Genomic DNA, 15,162 nt, shown 5'->3' on the forward strand with positions numbered 1-15,162 from the left:
GAGCTGCCATTCACTCAGGTTTAATTGGTATTCATTTAGAAGTCTGCACAGCGCTTCACAAGCTGTGCAGCCGCAGTGTGAGGCTGTTTGACTTTAGTAGGAACATGTCAGATTAAAGCGTTGTTTATCACAGACAGTGGATGCCAGAATAGTCAGGGGTGGCTTTTGGTCTTTTGCAGTCCTATTGCGCGTCGCACATCCTTTGCCTTTAATCCAGCTGTGGGTAAAAGGCCTGGAGGCTGCACAAGGCTGTGAGAAAACACATGTGACAGGCCCTAAGCCGATGACTCAGATTAAATATGTGCGCTGTACACCCATCTGAAGCTCTCCGACAGGCTGACGAACACTTCCAGCTGGGGGCTTGCAGCAGGTTGCCTAAGAGGATTTTCACATAGAGAGTGTTATTTTTTTTCTCATGTTCTTTAATGCATTCAATATAATGAGATCATTGTGCAGCATGCTGCGTTTTTTGTGTTGCATAATATGCTATATTGTCCTGGTGTCGCTTCCACAGGGAGCCTACATATGCTGTTAAGTGTAGTCCAATTTATTAATGCTAATTCTGCTACAGCTGATTTAGCTTTCCTCTTGTTAGCAGCATTGAGCGCTCAAAACATAGCAGGGTCCCCCGGGGGTCTGTGTTTCTGCCAATTTCCTTAGTGATGCTCTCACAGCTCAGCAGAGAGGGAGAGGAGCCGCTGATTTAGGAAGTGTGTCAGCCCTTCCTAAGAACTTATGCATAACTAATCCTGTAAAACCCACTGATCACTGACACAAGCCTTTAGATGCATCGAGGTATTGATTAAGGATTTTTTTTTTAGCGTACAGTGCTTTCTATGGTTCTGTTTTCTCCTGTAGCTGCAGTTCAGCACGTCTTAAAAAGGGGTCTATACATAAATGCCTTTTAGAACCTAATCCACCTGAACCTAGCTGCCAGATATCAAACCCCATCCCAACCCAACATCTGAAGATGCATTTTAGTCAGCAGCGTGACTCCAGGAAGGTCAACATCAGTGGATTATTTCACAGTCTTGGATGTATGGGTTCAAATTATGCATAGTACTCTATGGTTTCCATGTAAACAATGGGAAATGGGAAAATGGGCAAGTGTCAGGATCCATGTGACTCTGACAGGTTCCAAATTCTGTATATAGCTGGATGAGAGCAGATCTAGTGCAGTGTTCCCAGTATGCAGTGTTCTGTAGCTAACAAAGGACATCCACAGGGTCATGGTCACTGAAGTGCATGAAGAGAAGAGTCTAGTCTGTGTGGTCTGATCCCTCAGAACATCTACTGCAGCATAAACTGCTGAAAATCACATCACTGATGTGATAGAGAGGTGTCATAACAGCCTTCTGTGGATGAGGCTGTAGAGTTCCCATGCTGACTCCAGCCTACCGCTACCGTGCAATGAGACTGTCAGACCGTTGAGACGTAGAACAAGGTGGCCTGGTCTGGTTCTTTTACTTCATGAGGAGAACTGGTCCAAGTCTGTCTGACAAAACCATCTGAGAACTAGAAAAGCACTCAGGGAGTGCAGGACTCCGGCAAGGCTGTCAGTCACTGTGTTATTTCTGATGGATGAAATCTTCAATAAAAATGACTTTGCACCAAGCACAGGCATGCGTTATGCATGTATTTTGCATGTGTTATACGTGTGTTATGCTTGTGCATGTTATGTATGGATACCAAATGGAACGGTGACGGTGAGATGGCAGCCTGTCACATGCAGCTGTATATAATATATATGTTGTTTTTTAATTTTCTTTTAGGCTGAATATAAGTGTTACAGCGACAGCTATAACTACTGCCTGTTGTTGAGTTCTTAGCCAAGAATAAATCATGCTATCTGGTGGAACAGGAGTGGAAATGTGTGCCTGATGTCAGCCAGACTGACGGAGTAAACTGCTGTGGTATAAACCTGTCAGGAACGCACAGGAAGTCTTTTATACCAACTGCTATAAGGTTTTACAATGCACTGAAATAACTTTGCATTTTTAGTATTTATTCAATGCTTTTATTTAACTTATTTAGTATGGAAGCTATTTGAGGAAATGTGTGGTGTTATGTCTGCTGTTCTGCTGTGGCACTGAATTTCCTTTAAAGGATTATTAAAGGATCTATCTATCCATCAATCCATCCATCCATCCTCTATACACCGCTTTATCCTCACTAGGGCCACGGGGGGTGCTGGAGTCTATCCCAGCTGACTCAGATGAAGGCAGGGGACACCCTGGACAGGTCACCAGTCTGTCACAGGGCTACATATACAGACACACAATCACACTCACATTCACACCTACGGACAATTTAGAGTAACCAATTAACCTCAGCATGTTTTTGGACTGTGGGAGGAAGTTGGAGTACCCGGAGAAAACCCACGCATGCACAGGGAGAACATGCAGACTCCATGCAGAAAGATCCCAGGCCGGGATTTGAACCAGGGATCTTCGAGCTGCAAGGCAAAAAGTGCTAACCACTACTTCACTGTGCAGCCCTGACCTATCTATCTATCTGTGGGGCAGCATATCTCAGTGGGTAGAGTGGCCGTCTCGCAACCGGCGGGTTGTGGTTCGATCCTCGGCCCGTCGTACTCATGTCGAGGTGTCCCTGAGCAAGACACCTAACCTCTAATTGCTCCTGATGGGATTAATGAGGAATATAAATTTAAAAAACAAAAGTTGGGGCGGCATGGCTCAGTGGGTAGAGTGGCCGTCTTGTAACTGGAAGGTTGCTGGTTCGATCCTCGGCCTGTCATGCTCATGTTGAGGTGTCCCTGAGCAAGACACCTAACCCCCTAATTGCTCCTGGTGGGTCGTGGTTAGCGCCTTGCATGGCAGCTTCTGCTATCAGTGTGTGAATGTGATGTATCATGTAAAACGCTATATAAATACAACCATCTATCTGTTTTTTACTCTGTTCCTTGGCAGACTAATAACCAAATGTGATAGCAAACCTGGTTTTGGTAGGCTAGAAACCCTACATGTAACACGTTTACTGCATGTATGTTAACTGTCTTGTGTTCTGTGTTCCCTCAGGGCTGAAGGTGCGTGAGGTGATGATCAATGTGTCCCGCCAGCAGGTGGAGGACTTCCACGGCCCTGAGGACTACTGGTGTCTCTGTGTGGCCTGGAGCCACCTGGGCACCTCCAAGAGCCGGAAGGCGACGGTCCGCATCGCCTGTGAGTATGAAGGCCATAAATTACTGCTGCAGCTCCGTCACACAGCTCACATCGTGGGAATTTCAGGCAAACTTTACCTACTTCCACGTCTCTACACTGATTGATTAAAGTGGAGAACAAGCACCGTTTCTCTGCCCCTTGTTATCCTCATCAAAGGAACAGTCTTCTCCTCTCAAACACCGCCACCAACAGCATAAAATCCTCACATCACAGAACAAACCTCCATTGTTCTTTTTCCTACTGAAGTTACAGCCATTAACTGCTATCTGTCATTGCTGTGGTACACTCAGACTTGACAATGCAGTTGACCCGACACCACGCTGAAAACCAAGGCTGAAATGGCCAATTAGGAGGCTGTTCTTTAAACATTTACACCACCTTCCACCTCCCCCAGGTTCCTGCTTTGGAAACTCATCTATTGATAGTCTAATAACATGGATGTGTTTCTAAATTAGGCCGGGACATTGGGTCATCTTTAGCCCTGTCAGCTCAGTTGACTTGAGGTAAATGAAGTTAGCCAGCAGGGTCAGCAGATCTTGAAGCTGGTGCATTCACTCATTGATTTTAGTAAGTGGTGGTAAAAGCATTGTCTCTGCAGTGCTGAAAAAGAAGAGGCCTCTTTCACTTCAATGTGCTCTTTAGTGGACCAGGATAAAGTGGCTGTGATACATGGCACTTATAGGAATAGAAATGTAGATAAACTGACCAGAATCCTGGCTGTGTTCAGCAGCTGCTTGGTTAGCAGGTAAAGGATGAAGCGGTTCCTCCTCATAGTGAAGTACAGCATGACTAGCTGTCAGTCACTGGGAAAGAAAAGAGAAAAGAGATTTTCCCCTGGAGGTCTGTGTAATTCAATTCAATTCAATTCAATTTTATTTATATAGCGTCAATTACAGTCAAATCGTCTCAAGACGCTTTACAGAACCCATATGCCTGACCCCCAGAGCAAGCCCAAAGGCGACAGTGGCAAGGAAAACACCCTTTTAACAGGGAAGAAACCTCGAGCAGAACCCGGCTCTAAATAGGGGGGACCTATCTGCCTGCTGGCCGGGCGGGTTGAGAAGGACAGAAGAGGGCAAGGGGGAGGGATGGGAGAAGAGGGAGGGGTGAGAAAGCAAGGAAAACACAACACACATTTGAATACATGCATGACAGGATATGTGACACAAACAAAGTATAAGCTAACATTGAAAACTGACTCATAGTTTACTCTTATGATGTACGGCTCTGACATTAAACATACTCCATATATAGCTAGCAGTAAAATTCAAACAGTATGTAAGTTAGCATAACAGTATATTGAAGGCGATGCAGAGTTGACTCGTGGAAAAAGGGAATTGGAAGCAGAGGGCTGGTGGAAGGTCAGTAGCAGCATCCCACAGTGGACATGGTGGAGACTGGACCAGCTGGTGGAACATCGACCGCAGATCTGAAGCATCCAGCTCTGGGACCAGGGACACTCGGAGAAATAGCACAGGGGGAAACAGAGTGAATGTACTGCAATAACGGTATACATATTAAATGTAAAGGTAGATAGAGAAGGGCTCAGTGCGTCAAGAAAAGTCCCCCAGCAGCCTAGGCCTATAGCAGCATGACTAGAGGCAGAACGAAGGGACGTCCAAGAGGGGGTCAGCTGTACAATGAAGACACAAGCCGAACCTCTGTGGGTCACCCAGTCAGCCCCAACTATAAGATTTGTCAAAAAGGAACGCTTTAAGCCTGGTCTTAAAAATAGAGAGGGTGTCTGCCTCCCGAACCCAAACTGGGAGCAGGTTCCACAGGAGAGGCGCCTGATAACTGAAGGCTCTGCCTCCCATTCTACTTTTAGAAATTCTAGGAACAACAAGTAAGCCTGCAGTTTGAGAGCGAAGAGTTCTACTAGGATAATAAGGTACTATCAGATCTTTAAGATATGATGGAGATTGGTTATTAAGAGCTTTATATGTCAGAAGAAGGATTTTAAATTCTATTCTGGATTTAACAGGAAGCCAGTGAAGAGAAGCAAGTATAGGGGAAATATGATCTCTTTTGCTAACTCCTGTCAGTACTCTCGCAGCAGCGTTTTGGATCAACTGTAGATGTTTGAGAGAGCTATTTGGACAACCCGATAATAAGGAATTGCAATAGTCAAGCCTGGAAGTAACAAAAGCATGAACTAATTTTTCTGCATCACTCTGAGACAGAATGTTCCTGATTTTTACAATATTACGCAGGTGAAAAAAGGAAGTCCTACAGACTTGCTTTATGTGTGAGTTAAAGGACATGTCCTGGTCAAAAATAACTCCAAGATTCCTCACAGTAGTACTGGAGGCCAATGTGATGCCATCCAGAGTAACTATTTGCTTTGAAAGCGAGTTTCTAAGATGTTTGGGGCCAAATACAATGACTTCAGTTTTGTCTGAATTTAGCAGTAGGAAGTTAAAAGTCATCCAGGTTTTAATGTCCTTAAGACAATCTTGCAGTCTAGCTAACTGATCAGTTTCATCTGGCTTCATAGATAAATACAATTGTGTGTCATCTGCATAACAATGGAAGTTAATACAATGCTTCCTAATAATATTGCCTAAAGGAAGCATGTATAATGTGAAAAGTATCGGTCCTAAGACAGAACCCTGAGGAACTCCGTGATTAACTTTAGTCTGCTCAGAAGAGTTATTGTTGACATGCACAAACTGGAACCTATCTGATAAGTAGGATTTAAACCAATCCAGTGCTGTCCCTTTAATGCCAATTGAATATTCTAGACGCTGTAATAAAATTTTGTGGTCGATTGTGTCAAACGCTGCACTAAGATCTAACAAAACAAGTATAGAGACTAGTCCATTATCTGATGCTATGAGAAGGTCATTAGTAACTTTCACTAGAGCTGTTTCTGTGCTATGATGCACTCTGAAGCCTGACTGAAACATTTCAAACAAATTATTCCTTTGTAGGTGTTCACACAATTGATTTGCAACTGTTCTTTCCAGAATTTTAGAGAGAAATGGTAGGTTGGATATCGGTCTATAGTTAGCTAACACATCTGGATCTAAAGTGGGCTTTTTAAGCAAAGGTTTGATGACAGCAACCTTAAAAGCCTGTGGTACATAGCCTGTTACTAGAGAGAGATTAATCAGATCTAACATTGAAGAATTAATTAAAGGTAAAATCTCCTTGAAGAGTCTAGTTGGGATAGGATCTAAAAGACATGTTGATGGTTTGGATGTAGAAACTGTTGAAATTAGTTCAGAGAGACATATAGGAGTGAAGAATTCTAAAGATTCATCAGGTCTAACAGCCAATGTGTAGAATTGTAATGATGTAGAATGACAGATCACCAAAACTATCTGACAGATGATTTACAGCGTTTGTCCCCAAACATACTGGAGCCAAAGACGACAGAGTTCTTAATCCTTGCTTTGGTTTGGACCACGCTGTGTGAGAACAGCTGATGTTATCTCCACAGACACTGAATCAGATCCATCAGCCATGAAATCATCAATTCCCTAAAACTAAAGCTGTTTAATTAACTTAGTCACAATCAGCTGTTCACAGTCTCTGGTGTCCACGGCCGGTACTGCTGCTGAGGTGTTCGAGGTTATCTGGAAGTCCTCCTCTCTGTTCAGTTAACTGTTTTCCTCCTGAAGCACATTGGAATCAAATGCTATTAAACATCAAGAAAGAGATGAAGTCTTCTCTTGTCCTTTGAAGAAAGAAAGAATTTCACTTCACAGATAGCGATAAGATGTCAGAATGTCTTTCTGCTGGGATCTACATGTCACTGCGCTCACACTTCCTTCCTTCCTGCCAAACTCAGGTTTTCACTTCAAGCTCTGCACCTTTATTCCAGCATTTAGATCTTTTATATCCAGAGAACCACTCATGGTCCTAAGGATCCATGAAACCCATTCATAACTGATGTTAGCATTTCAAAGGCGTGTTCCCACTTTGCTAACTTAAAGGTTTCCCATGATAACTGCAGCGCTATTAGCTATCAAAGGGACTTTTGAAAATGGCCCAAATAGGATCCGTCACCATGGTGTGCACATGAATGATCAGAGCAAAGCTTGTGCACTTCATCCATCCTGTGTATCCTCCAAACCACCTTGTCAACAGATTATCCAGTGCAGGGCCATCGGATCCCCTCCTTCCTGTAAGGCTGTAGTGGGTTTTGAAGGTCGTGGCGTGCAGAGCCGGTGCAGGCTGCCGTGTTGGCTGCTGGAGGGGATTGAGGCCAGGCTGACCGTGACACTTGACACCTGACAGCTGCCTCTTATCTCCCCACACAGACCTGAGGAAAAACTTTGAGCAGGACCCCCAGGGGAAGGAGGTGCCAATCAACGGGATGATCGTTCTGCACTGTCGCCCTCCAGAGGGAGTTCCTGTGGCGGAGGTAAGGCCGCCGCTCCTCGGCTCCTCCTCTGCTGAAAGAGGAGAAGCTTATACTCCCACTGAGCAGAAAAGATCCGCATCAGGGCGGCAATCCTTATTCTGTGAGTGTAACTCTGTGCCACTCACAGTCGATTCTACCTTCAGCTCTGCTTTCTCTGACCTTTAACAGATTGATATAGTTGAGTTTCGATACCAGCAGTAAGTGCACATAAATAGAGATGACGGCGTTGGTTCCAGAGTGGAGGAGCTACCTTCAGATGGACAGCACCACAAACAACAACATCTAATGTATGCACATCCTTCCCACACAAATGTATAATATATAATATGATATAAACATCAGACACTCAGGGATTCAGCGCACAGCAGCGTTAGTCCTGAGTTCAGGAGAAACATCTGCCTTAAAATAGGTCAGGACACAGAGTGAATGGTCCAATTAGAGCTTCAGGGACTGATTTAAGGGAAGGAGGAGTGCTGCTCTTTCTCCTCCTGGAGTCTGTAGTTTGATCCATCAGCTGCTGACATAGAATTCATGAAGGGGATCCGATGGTGTGTCTGCTGGCTGGACATCCAGATCTCTGAGAAATCATTTACAAAAGCCTAAACACATTTTTCAGTTGTCTGGCTGAGTTCATCTACATGCACACCAGTGTCCCATTTTCCCTCCGAGGCTTTTCCTGGTGTGGATCATATATCACACTGGCTATGGGAAAGTTGATTATTTTGGGTCTAATATGATCCAGGTTGCTGATCTTCTGCCGCACTGCAGGTTTCTCTTGCTTTGACTGTTTCTCAGACAAGGAATGTGTGATCTTGGTTCCAGCTGGGTACGATAGCTTGTAGCAGCAAACAGAGACGGGCTTTTGGCTGTAAAGATTCAGCTGCATTTACTCCTTTACTGATTAAACTTCTCCATGTGGCCTGTGGAAGATAAGAGTGATGGTACAGTTCTCTGCACTTCATCTACATTTAAGGTGCTTCTTGTCTGTATTGTTGAATGTGATTAAACACGCTGATCTGTAGGGTTTTGTTCAACTTTGGTTTCTATTAGTTTCTCACTTAATTTTCTAGGAAATGCAGTAAATGTTTATTATTAGTAGAGGATTTTATCCACTGGTCGATCCTATAAACCCAGCTCCAAATCTGATGTGTTTCTGTCTAACTTTAAATGTCCATGACTAAATAAGACACATCAGAGTAAAGAAATGTCTGTAGTTGTTCAACTTTAAGACTGAACACTCTTCAGGACTGTGCAGGTGTGCTTTGATTAGGTTTGTTAAACGATAATTATGCAGTAATAAGATAGCTCAGAACTCATCAGATTCAGATTCAGATGTTGCTATATCGTTGTGTGATAATGAAAGCTGTGCTTCCACCAAAAGACCTCTAAAGTTTTAGTTCTAGGAACTCATGTCCAAGAAGTTTCCAAGATTATACAAGTTAGTATCAACACGATGAAGCAATGTCTTGATGGAATTTTCTGGTAGACTTTTTCGTCTACTAAACCCCTCCACAGAATTTCATGTAGTTCTTGGTTTCACTAGTTCAGTTCTTTAGAAGTTGTCGTGGTGATGCCATCACTTCATAACGAAGCCTTGCCCATGTCAAACCAGTAAAAGTGAAAAGAAAAAACATGAATCTCTTGTGTTAAATGGTCAAAACCAAACTTTGGCAGTATATTCTGAGTTCCTGCACTGTAGGACTGTGGAGTTAAAAGCTAACCGATTTCAGAGGCAGTCAAACCTTTGTTCTTCTCATCCTCACACCAATGTCTGTGGTAAAAGAGCTTTCATTCAGGGTGCCCACCTTCAGCTTTGTGACTTGGAGGAACCTCAGATTTATCTGCAAACCTCTGATTAGTGGACAACCCTGTATGTTGCTTCACCAGCCAGGATCCCAGGTGGGATTGTCAAAGACAGGACGACGGTTTCACGGTCTCAGAGGGAACAGGATAAAAGTCAAACCTGCATTTAGTTCAGTGGGCTGAACTAGAAGCTTCCTGGCCATAATACAAGTCAATAAACCAGGCAGTCAAGCAAGATAATAAGTAATTAGACTTCTGTCATTTTTCTCTATTTTTTGTTATTTCTAACCCAAATATTTAAATCAGGGGTGCCAAACATAAGCCCCGTGGGCCAAAAGCAGTCCTCCAGAGGGCCTAAAATCAGCCCTCACAGTGTAAAAAGTTCAGAGAAGACATTAAGTGCAGATTGTAAATCAGTAAAACTGTAAATTTAAGATAATTTCTGGAAAGGTTTTTTGATCATAAAGTAAAATACTTGACTATTCATTGTTCTTTTGCCACTCTGTGTCTCATTTTTATCATATTTACTATATTTTGTTTTTGTTGTTTTTGCCTGAGTTTTGTCGTTTGTCTCATGTTTTTGTCGTTTTCTGTTTCCTTTTGTCTCGCTTGTATTTTTGTTTTATTTTTCTTATTTTGTGTTTCACTTTATTCATTGTTTTGTGTATCGTTTTGTGTTTTTTTGTCCCGTTTGTCATCTGTTGAATTTTTTGTCTCGTTTTTGTTGTTTGTCCATTTTTTTGTCGCTCTGTAACTTTTTGTCAAATTTTTTGTCTCTTTTCTCTTTTGTTTCATGTCGTTTGTCTCATTTTGCGTCTCATTTTTGTGATATTTTGTCTTGTTTTTCGTTGTTTTTTGTCTTCTCTGTTGTTTTGATCATGACTAAATGTTGTGTTCCTTTGTAGACACTCTGATCTGTTGTAATGTGGAAATGATAAACTGAGGCATACGGTTCCTGAAATTGAATTTATTTTTCTGAAGAAACTTCAGGTTGTTCATGATGTTTTATTCATTAAATGTGAACATTTGAAGAACACTTTTTATGCATGAAAACAAAGGAAACATTTGCAGTTTTATGGGCTAATATGCTGTAATTTAACTGGTCCAGTCCACTAAGGTCAAACTGGGCTGAATGTGGAAGCTGAACTGGTTTAAATGATTAACAAAAACAATAATAAAGATGAATCAATGATGAAAATGATCATTGCTGTAGTCTGACTTTGTGAACCAAGCATCTCTGTTAGCGATGGAATGAACTGCACTGTGCTGACAGATAACATCCAACACGACTCAATCAAGGAGCAGAGTGGGAAAAGTAAGAAGAGGAAGTCGAACAGTCTTTTTAAACGGCGACAACCAGATATGAACATGTGACACCTGGTTTATACGGGCACCTTCAGAGCCAGCACTGCCCCCATCTGATCAGCACTGAGGTACATGAAGAATTTAAAAAATAATAACTCACCAAACACCCGTTAGTCTGCTCCCATTGCTGGTGCAGTGTCAATCAGTGTGAACAGTGCATGTGTAAACGATGTGTGCAGAAAACAGATTCAGGCAGAGGTCAACCTCCGGCCCTGCACCGTATAAAAGATTCAGCATGAAAATGGAGGAGTGATGTCATTCCAGCGCCGCAGAAGCCACAGCGGGGATAAAAATAGTTGAATCTGAGTGGCACCGACCGAATTGCAATCTCCCATCTAGTCTTTTGTCAACACAAATGAGCCCAGCCACAAGAGATGGGAGTGAATAATGTAGAGAGCACAGGGCAAATATCCTCAGCCCAGTCGATTCCAGCGCACCTCGTCCATGAAATATTGAGATGGCGTTCATGAGTGCGCTGGTATGAGGTTTCAGAGAGCAGAAAGGATGCTGCCGGAGCAAACAGAATGTGAGCTGTGGTTTGGAGTGCAGCACAGACACCGTGTTTGGAAATAAACGTCGTCAGCGAGGATGTCAGGGCGACCCACCGAGTCTGCAGCCCCTCACTGGAATCATTTAGCATCCTGTGGTTCCAGCAGTTCATCCAAGCTAAAGTCTGACACTGAGTACGCTGCCTTCTCTGCTCTGGAGCTCTTTAGCTCCATCAGGAAAGAAACTCACCTTTATTTTATTAATCCAGTAGATTCAGTGTTGGCACAAACTGCATGTGAGATTATCAATACTGAATTTCTCAATCTCTATTCATAAAATACCAAAAAAATTACAGATTTTCCTTTTGTTTTTGCTTCAAAAGTGGCCAAACAGTTCCCAATTTATTCTGTGACAAACAAAAGCAGCAAAGCCTCACACAGTTTTTGGAATTTGTTCTGTTTTCTACCACAATGAATCTGAAATGAAGCAATCAAGGGTTGCTTCAAGTGCAGATTTTCAGTTTTAATTCAAGGGGTTTGAAAAGCATTTCATGAATTGTCTGGAAATTACAGATGTGTTTTTACAGCCCCAGATGGGACCACTGGAAGTCTCACCCAAAAATACAGAAACTAGAAGTGAATTTCAGGAAATGCTGTGATGCTGTCGTACAGAGGCTTGTTGATGCCAGAATGAGAGTTAGGAAGCCTCACTCAGTATGTGATGTGCTCAGACAGACAGGTGTACGGCTGACAGTCTGATTATCAGGGATGAAATCTAGAAAGAGTTCTTGTGGTGTATTTTAGGGGAAACGTTCACATTTAGGTGAGACATACATTTACCATTTCCTTATGTGTGAATGCAGTTCATCAAACCAGAGCTACTACAAGGTTTTATCATCGTTATTCTGCAACTTACAGCCATATCAGTTATTTTATGGGTTAGAGAGGTCATATTCTGTAATAGATCCATATGTACATTCATTTCACTGCTGGAAATATCCTTTTTCTAATTATAATTTCATAATAAGATGTGTCTGGTAGAGATATTTGTTCTGTTTGCAGACTGACAGGAAGCTTCACAGATACAGTGCATTAAAATGTAAAGCTAAGACAGAAGAAGACAGTGTTCCCAGGTGAAGAGTAAAGCTTCCACTTCCTTTATAAGCGTGTTCCTGCTTTATTGTATTTTATGTTTATTTTTTTATTTTGTGTTTGTGTGTGTTAAAGTATTCAAGGTGAATGTACAGTAAGAGTCCTCACCTGTAGAAGAACAGGACGCCAACAGAACTTTGTCTTTTTATTTGAGTCCTCTGAAACCCAGCACATGCAGTACTCCCTGGATGTAGAATCTGACAGTTTAACCTCATGATCAAACATAAAATCAGCAAACTGAAAGCAGTCAGGAGCCTCCAGAGTGACAGAACAAAAGCAAAGTGATAATCAAGCACTTGTAGGTAGTTTTATGTAACAGAAAAGGCTGCACTGAAAAGGAAAATGGAGCGCTGCATTATGCAATTAAAAATATTCCCTATAGGCAGAGCAAGTCTTTGACATTTTTTTTTGTTTCCTTTAATGATTTTCCAACCTTTGATGTCAGCGCTGTAGGCCTCAGTAAATCCAACAGCAGCGTACAGTATATTACAGTAATTAATCATTAAAAAAGAGGGCACACAAGACCTTTACATGATAGCCGAGGTCACCGTAGAACACTAAACCCCGGCGATAGAAGCAGAAGAAGTCTCAGTGTGAATGGCAGGTTTGTGCTCTGAAAAAATGTGTTTCTCAGATCAGTAACAAAAAGACAGAAAACGCTGCTTTCAGTGTTTCTCCTGAGCGCCGTGCCATCCCCGCTCTCCTGTAACCGCCTCTCTGCTGTATCTTCAAGTCACAGCTCTCCAAGTCACTTCTGCACCATGTGCCACAACAGCTGAGGCAGAAGTGAGACGACGTTCTGGAAGCAGCATTTGTGAAGCACACACTGGCTCCTTTACCCGCTGGAGTGACCGGGTTGTACCCAGGAACACATTCAAGGAAAGAAAAACTCAGAATAAAAGGCTTTGTTACAGGAATACCCTCATGGAAATTACATTTCAGCTCTGGTGCCACTCAGACTGGAGGATTATAACCCAACATGTATCAATAAAATAACCTTAAAGCTGCACTGATCAATACTTTTTGTATCATGTATGGATCCAGTGACTAATACGGTCAAAGGGCTGTTTGTAGTGACAGATGGATGATCATGGAGGTCATTATCACCCAGTTCATCCACTTAATGCTGACGTTCCTGCATGTCTGTAAGCTGTGTAAATTACTTCTATTCATCCAACCTGTTCTGAGTGATTTGATCAGATCAGAGAGGAAACAAACAGTTTGATGGAACTGAATGTGGAGATTAACTAATGTGCAGCTAAACAGGTTTGTAGATGTTAAACCTCCTGAGATTCAGGAAAACAGCTGCAGAGACAGAAAGACTTCTTACAGCAGATTTAAATCCAAGCCTGCCCTGATGCAGGTTACCTGTGTTACCATGGTGATCTAGCAGGTTGAAGAAGAGACACCTTTGTGTCATTCTAAAGCAGGGGTGTCCACCATGAGGCCCGTGGTCCAAAAGTGGTCCTCCAGAGGGTCCAATCCGGCCCTCACAGTGTAAAAATTACAGAGAAGACATTAACTGCAGATTGTAAATTAGTAAAACTATAAATTTAAAATAATTTCTAGACCATGACAAGTTGTTCTGATCTTAAAGTAAAATACTGGATTGTTCAGTGTTCTTTGTCATTTTGTGTTTCATTTTTGTAATAGTTTGTCATTTTTTGTTGTTTTTGTGTTTTTATGTCTCATTTTTGTTTTTTCTTTCATTTTTGTCATCTTGTGTCGATTTTGTAATATCTTGTTTTTTGTTTTTTTTGCCTTTTTTTGTCTGACGTTTGTCATTTGTCTCATGTTTTCATCGTTTTGTGTTTCCTTTTAGTCTACTTTGTGTTTTTTGTCTTATTTTTGTCATCTTGTGTTTTGCTTTATTCATTGTTTTGTCGTTTTGTGTCTTTTTTGTCTTGCTTGTGTCCTTTGTCCATTTTCTGGCACTTTGTAACTTTTTTGTCTTATTTTTTGTATCTTGTTTGTTTTGTTTCTGGTCGTTTGTCTCATTTTTGTCGTTTTATGTCTCGTTTTGTGATATTTTTTCCGGCTCACTTGAGATTAAACTGGGCTGAATGTGGCCCTGAGCTACAGTGAGTTTGACACTCCTGTTCTAAAGCTTTAGGCTCAGCACATCTTGCTTATCCACTAATTAGATGTAAAAAACAAAAATAACATTCACTTGACCCTCTGTTACAGTTGCAGCTCATTCTGGTTTGCCAATTATCTTTCCAATTTCTGATCCTTTCAGAGCGTTGGAAAAACCATCCAAGCCTGAACGTGTTGTGTCCGCTGTGGCCCTCTGCATGTACACACGTGGACAAAATTGTTGGTACCCCTCAGTTAAAGAAGGAAAAACCCACAATTCTCACTGAAATCACTTGAAACTCACAAAAGTAACAATAAATAAAAATTTATTGAAAATTAAATAATCAAAAACAGCCATTACTTTTGAATTGTTGATTAACATAATTATTTAAAAAAACAAACTAATGAAACAGGCCTGGACAAAAATGATGGTACCTCTATAAAAGATTGAAAACTATTTGACCAGAGTGACATGATTAACTCAGGTGTGTCATTTAATTGACATCACAGGTGTTTCCAAACTCATAATCAGTCAGTCTGCCTATTTAAAGGGAGACAAGTAGTCACCCTGCTGTTTGGTGAAAAGGTGTGTACCACACTGAACATGGACAACAGAAAGCGAAGGAGAGAATTGTCCCAGGACATCCGAAAAAAAATGATAGACAAACATCTTAAAGGTAAAGGCTATAAGACCATCTCTAAACAGCTTGAAGTTCCTGTGACA

At 41.9% G+C, this 15,162-nt stretch overlaps 1 protein-coding gene across 2 annotated transcripts in view; it reads left to right on the forward strand.

The window, feature by feature from the left end:
• The window catches only part of unc5db (unc-5 netrin receptor Db), a 292,888-nt gene that overhangs the window by 155,544 nt on the left and 122,182 nt on the right, over window positions 1-15,162 (forward strand). For both annotated transcript variants that reach the window (XM_051951356.1, XM_051951357.1), the window contains exons 3-4: window positions 3,039-3,182; window positions 7,451-7,554. In XM_051951356.1, the coding sequence (XP_051807316.1) occupies window positions 3,039-3,182; window positions 7,451-7,554 (248 nt within the window). The remainder of the gene's footprint in view (window positions 1-3,038; window positions 3,183-7,450; window positions 7,555-15,162) is intronic.

Source organism: Acanthochromis polyacanthus, chromosome 7, assembly GCF_021347895.1.
Source record: "Acanthochromis polyacanthus isolate Apoly-LR-REF ecotype Palm Island chromosome 7, KAUST_Apoly_ChrSc, whole genome shotgun sequence".
NCBI classification, from domain to species: Eukaryota; Metazoa; Chordata; class Actinopteri; family Pomacentridae; genus Acanthochromis; species Acanthochromis polyacanthus.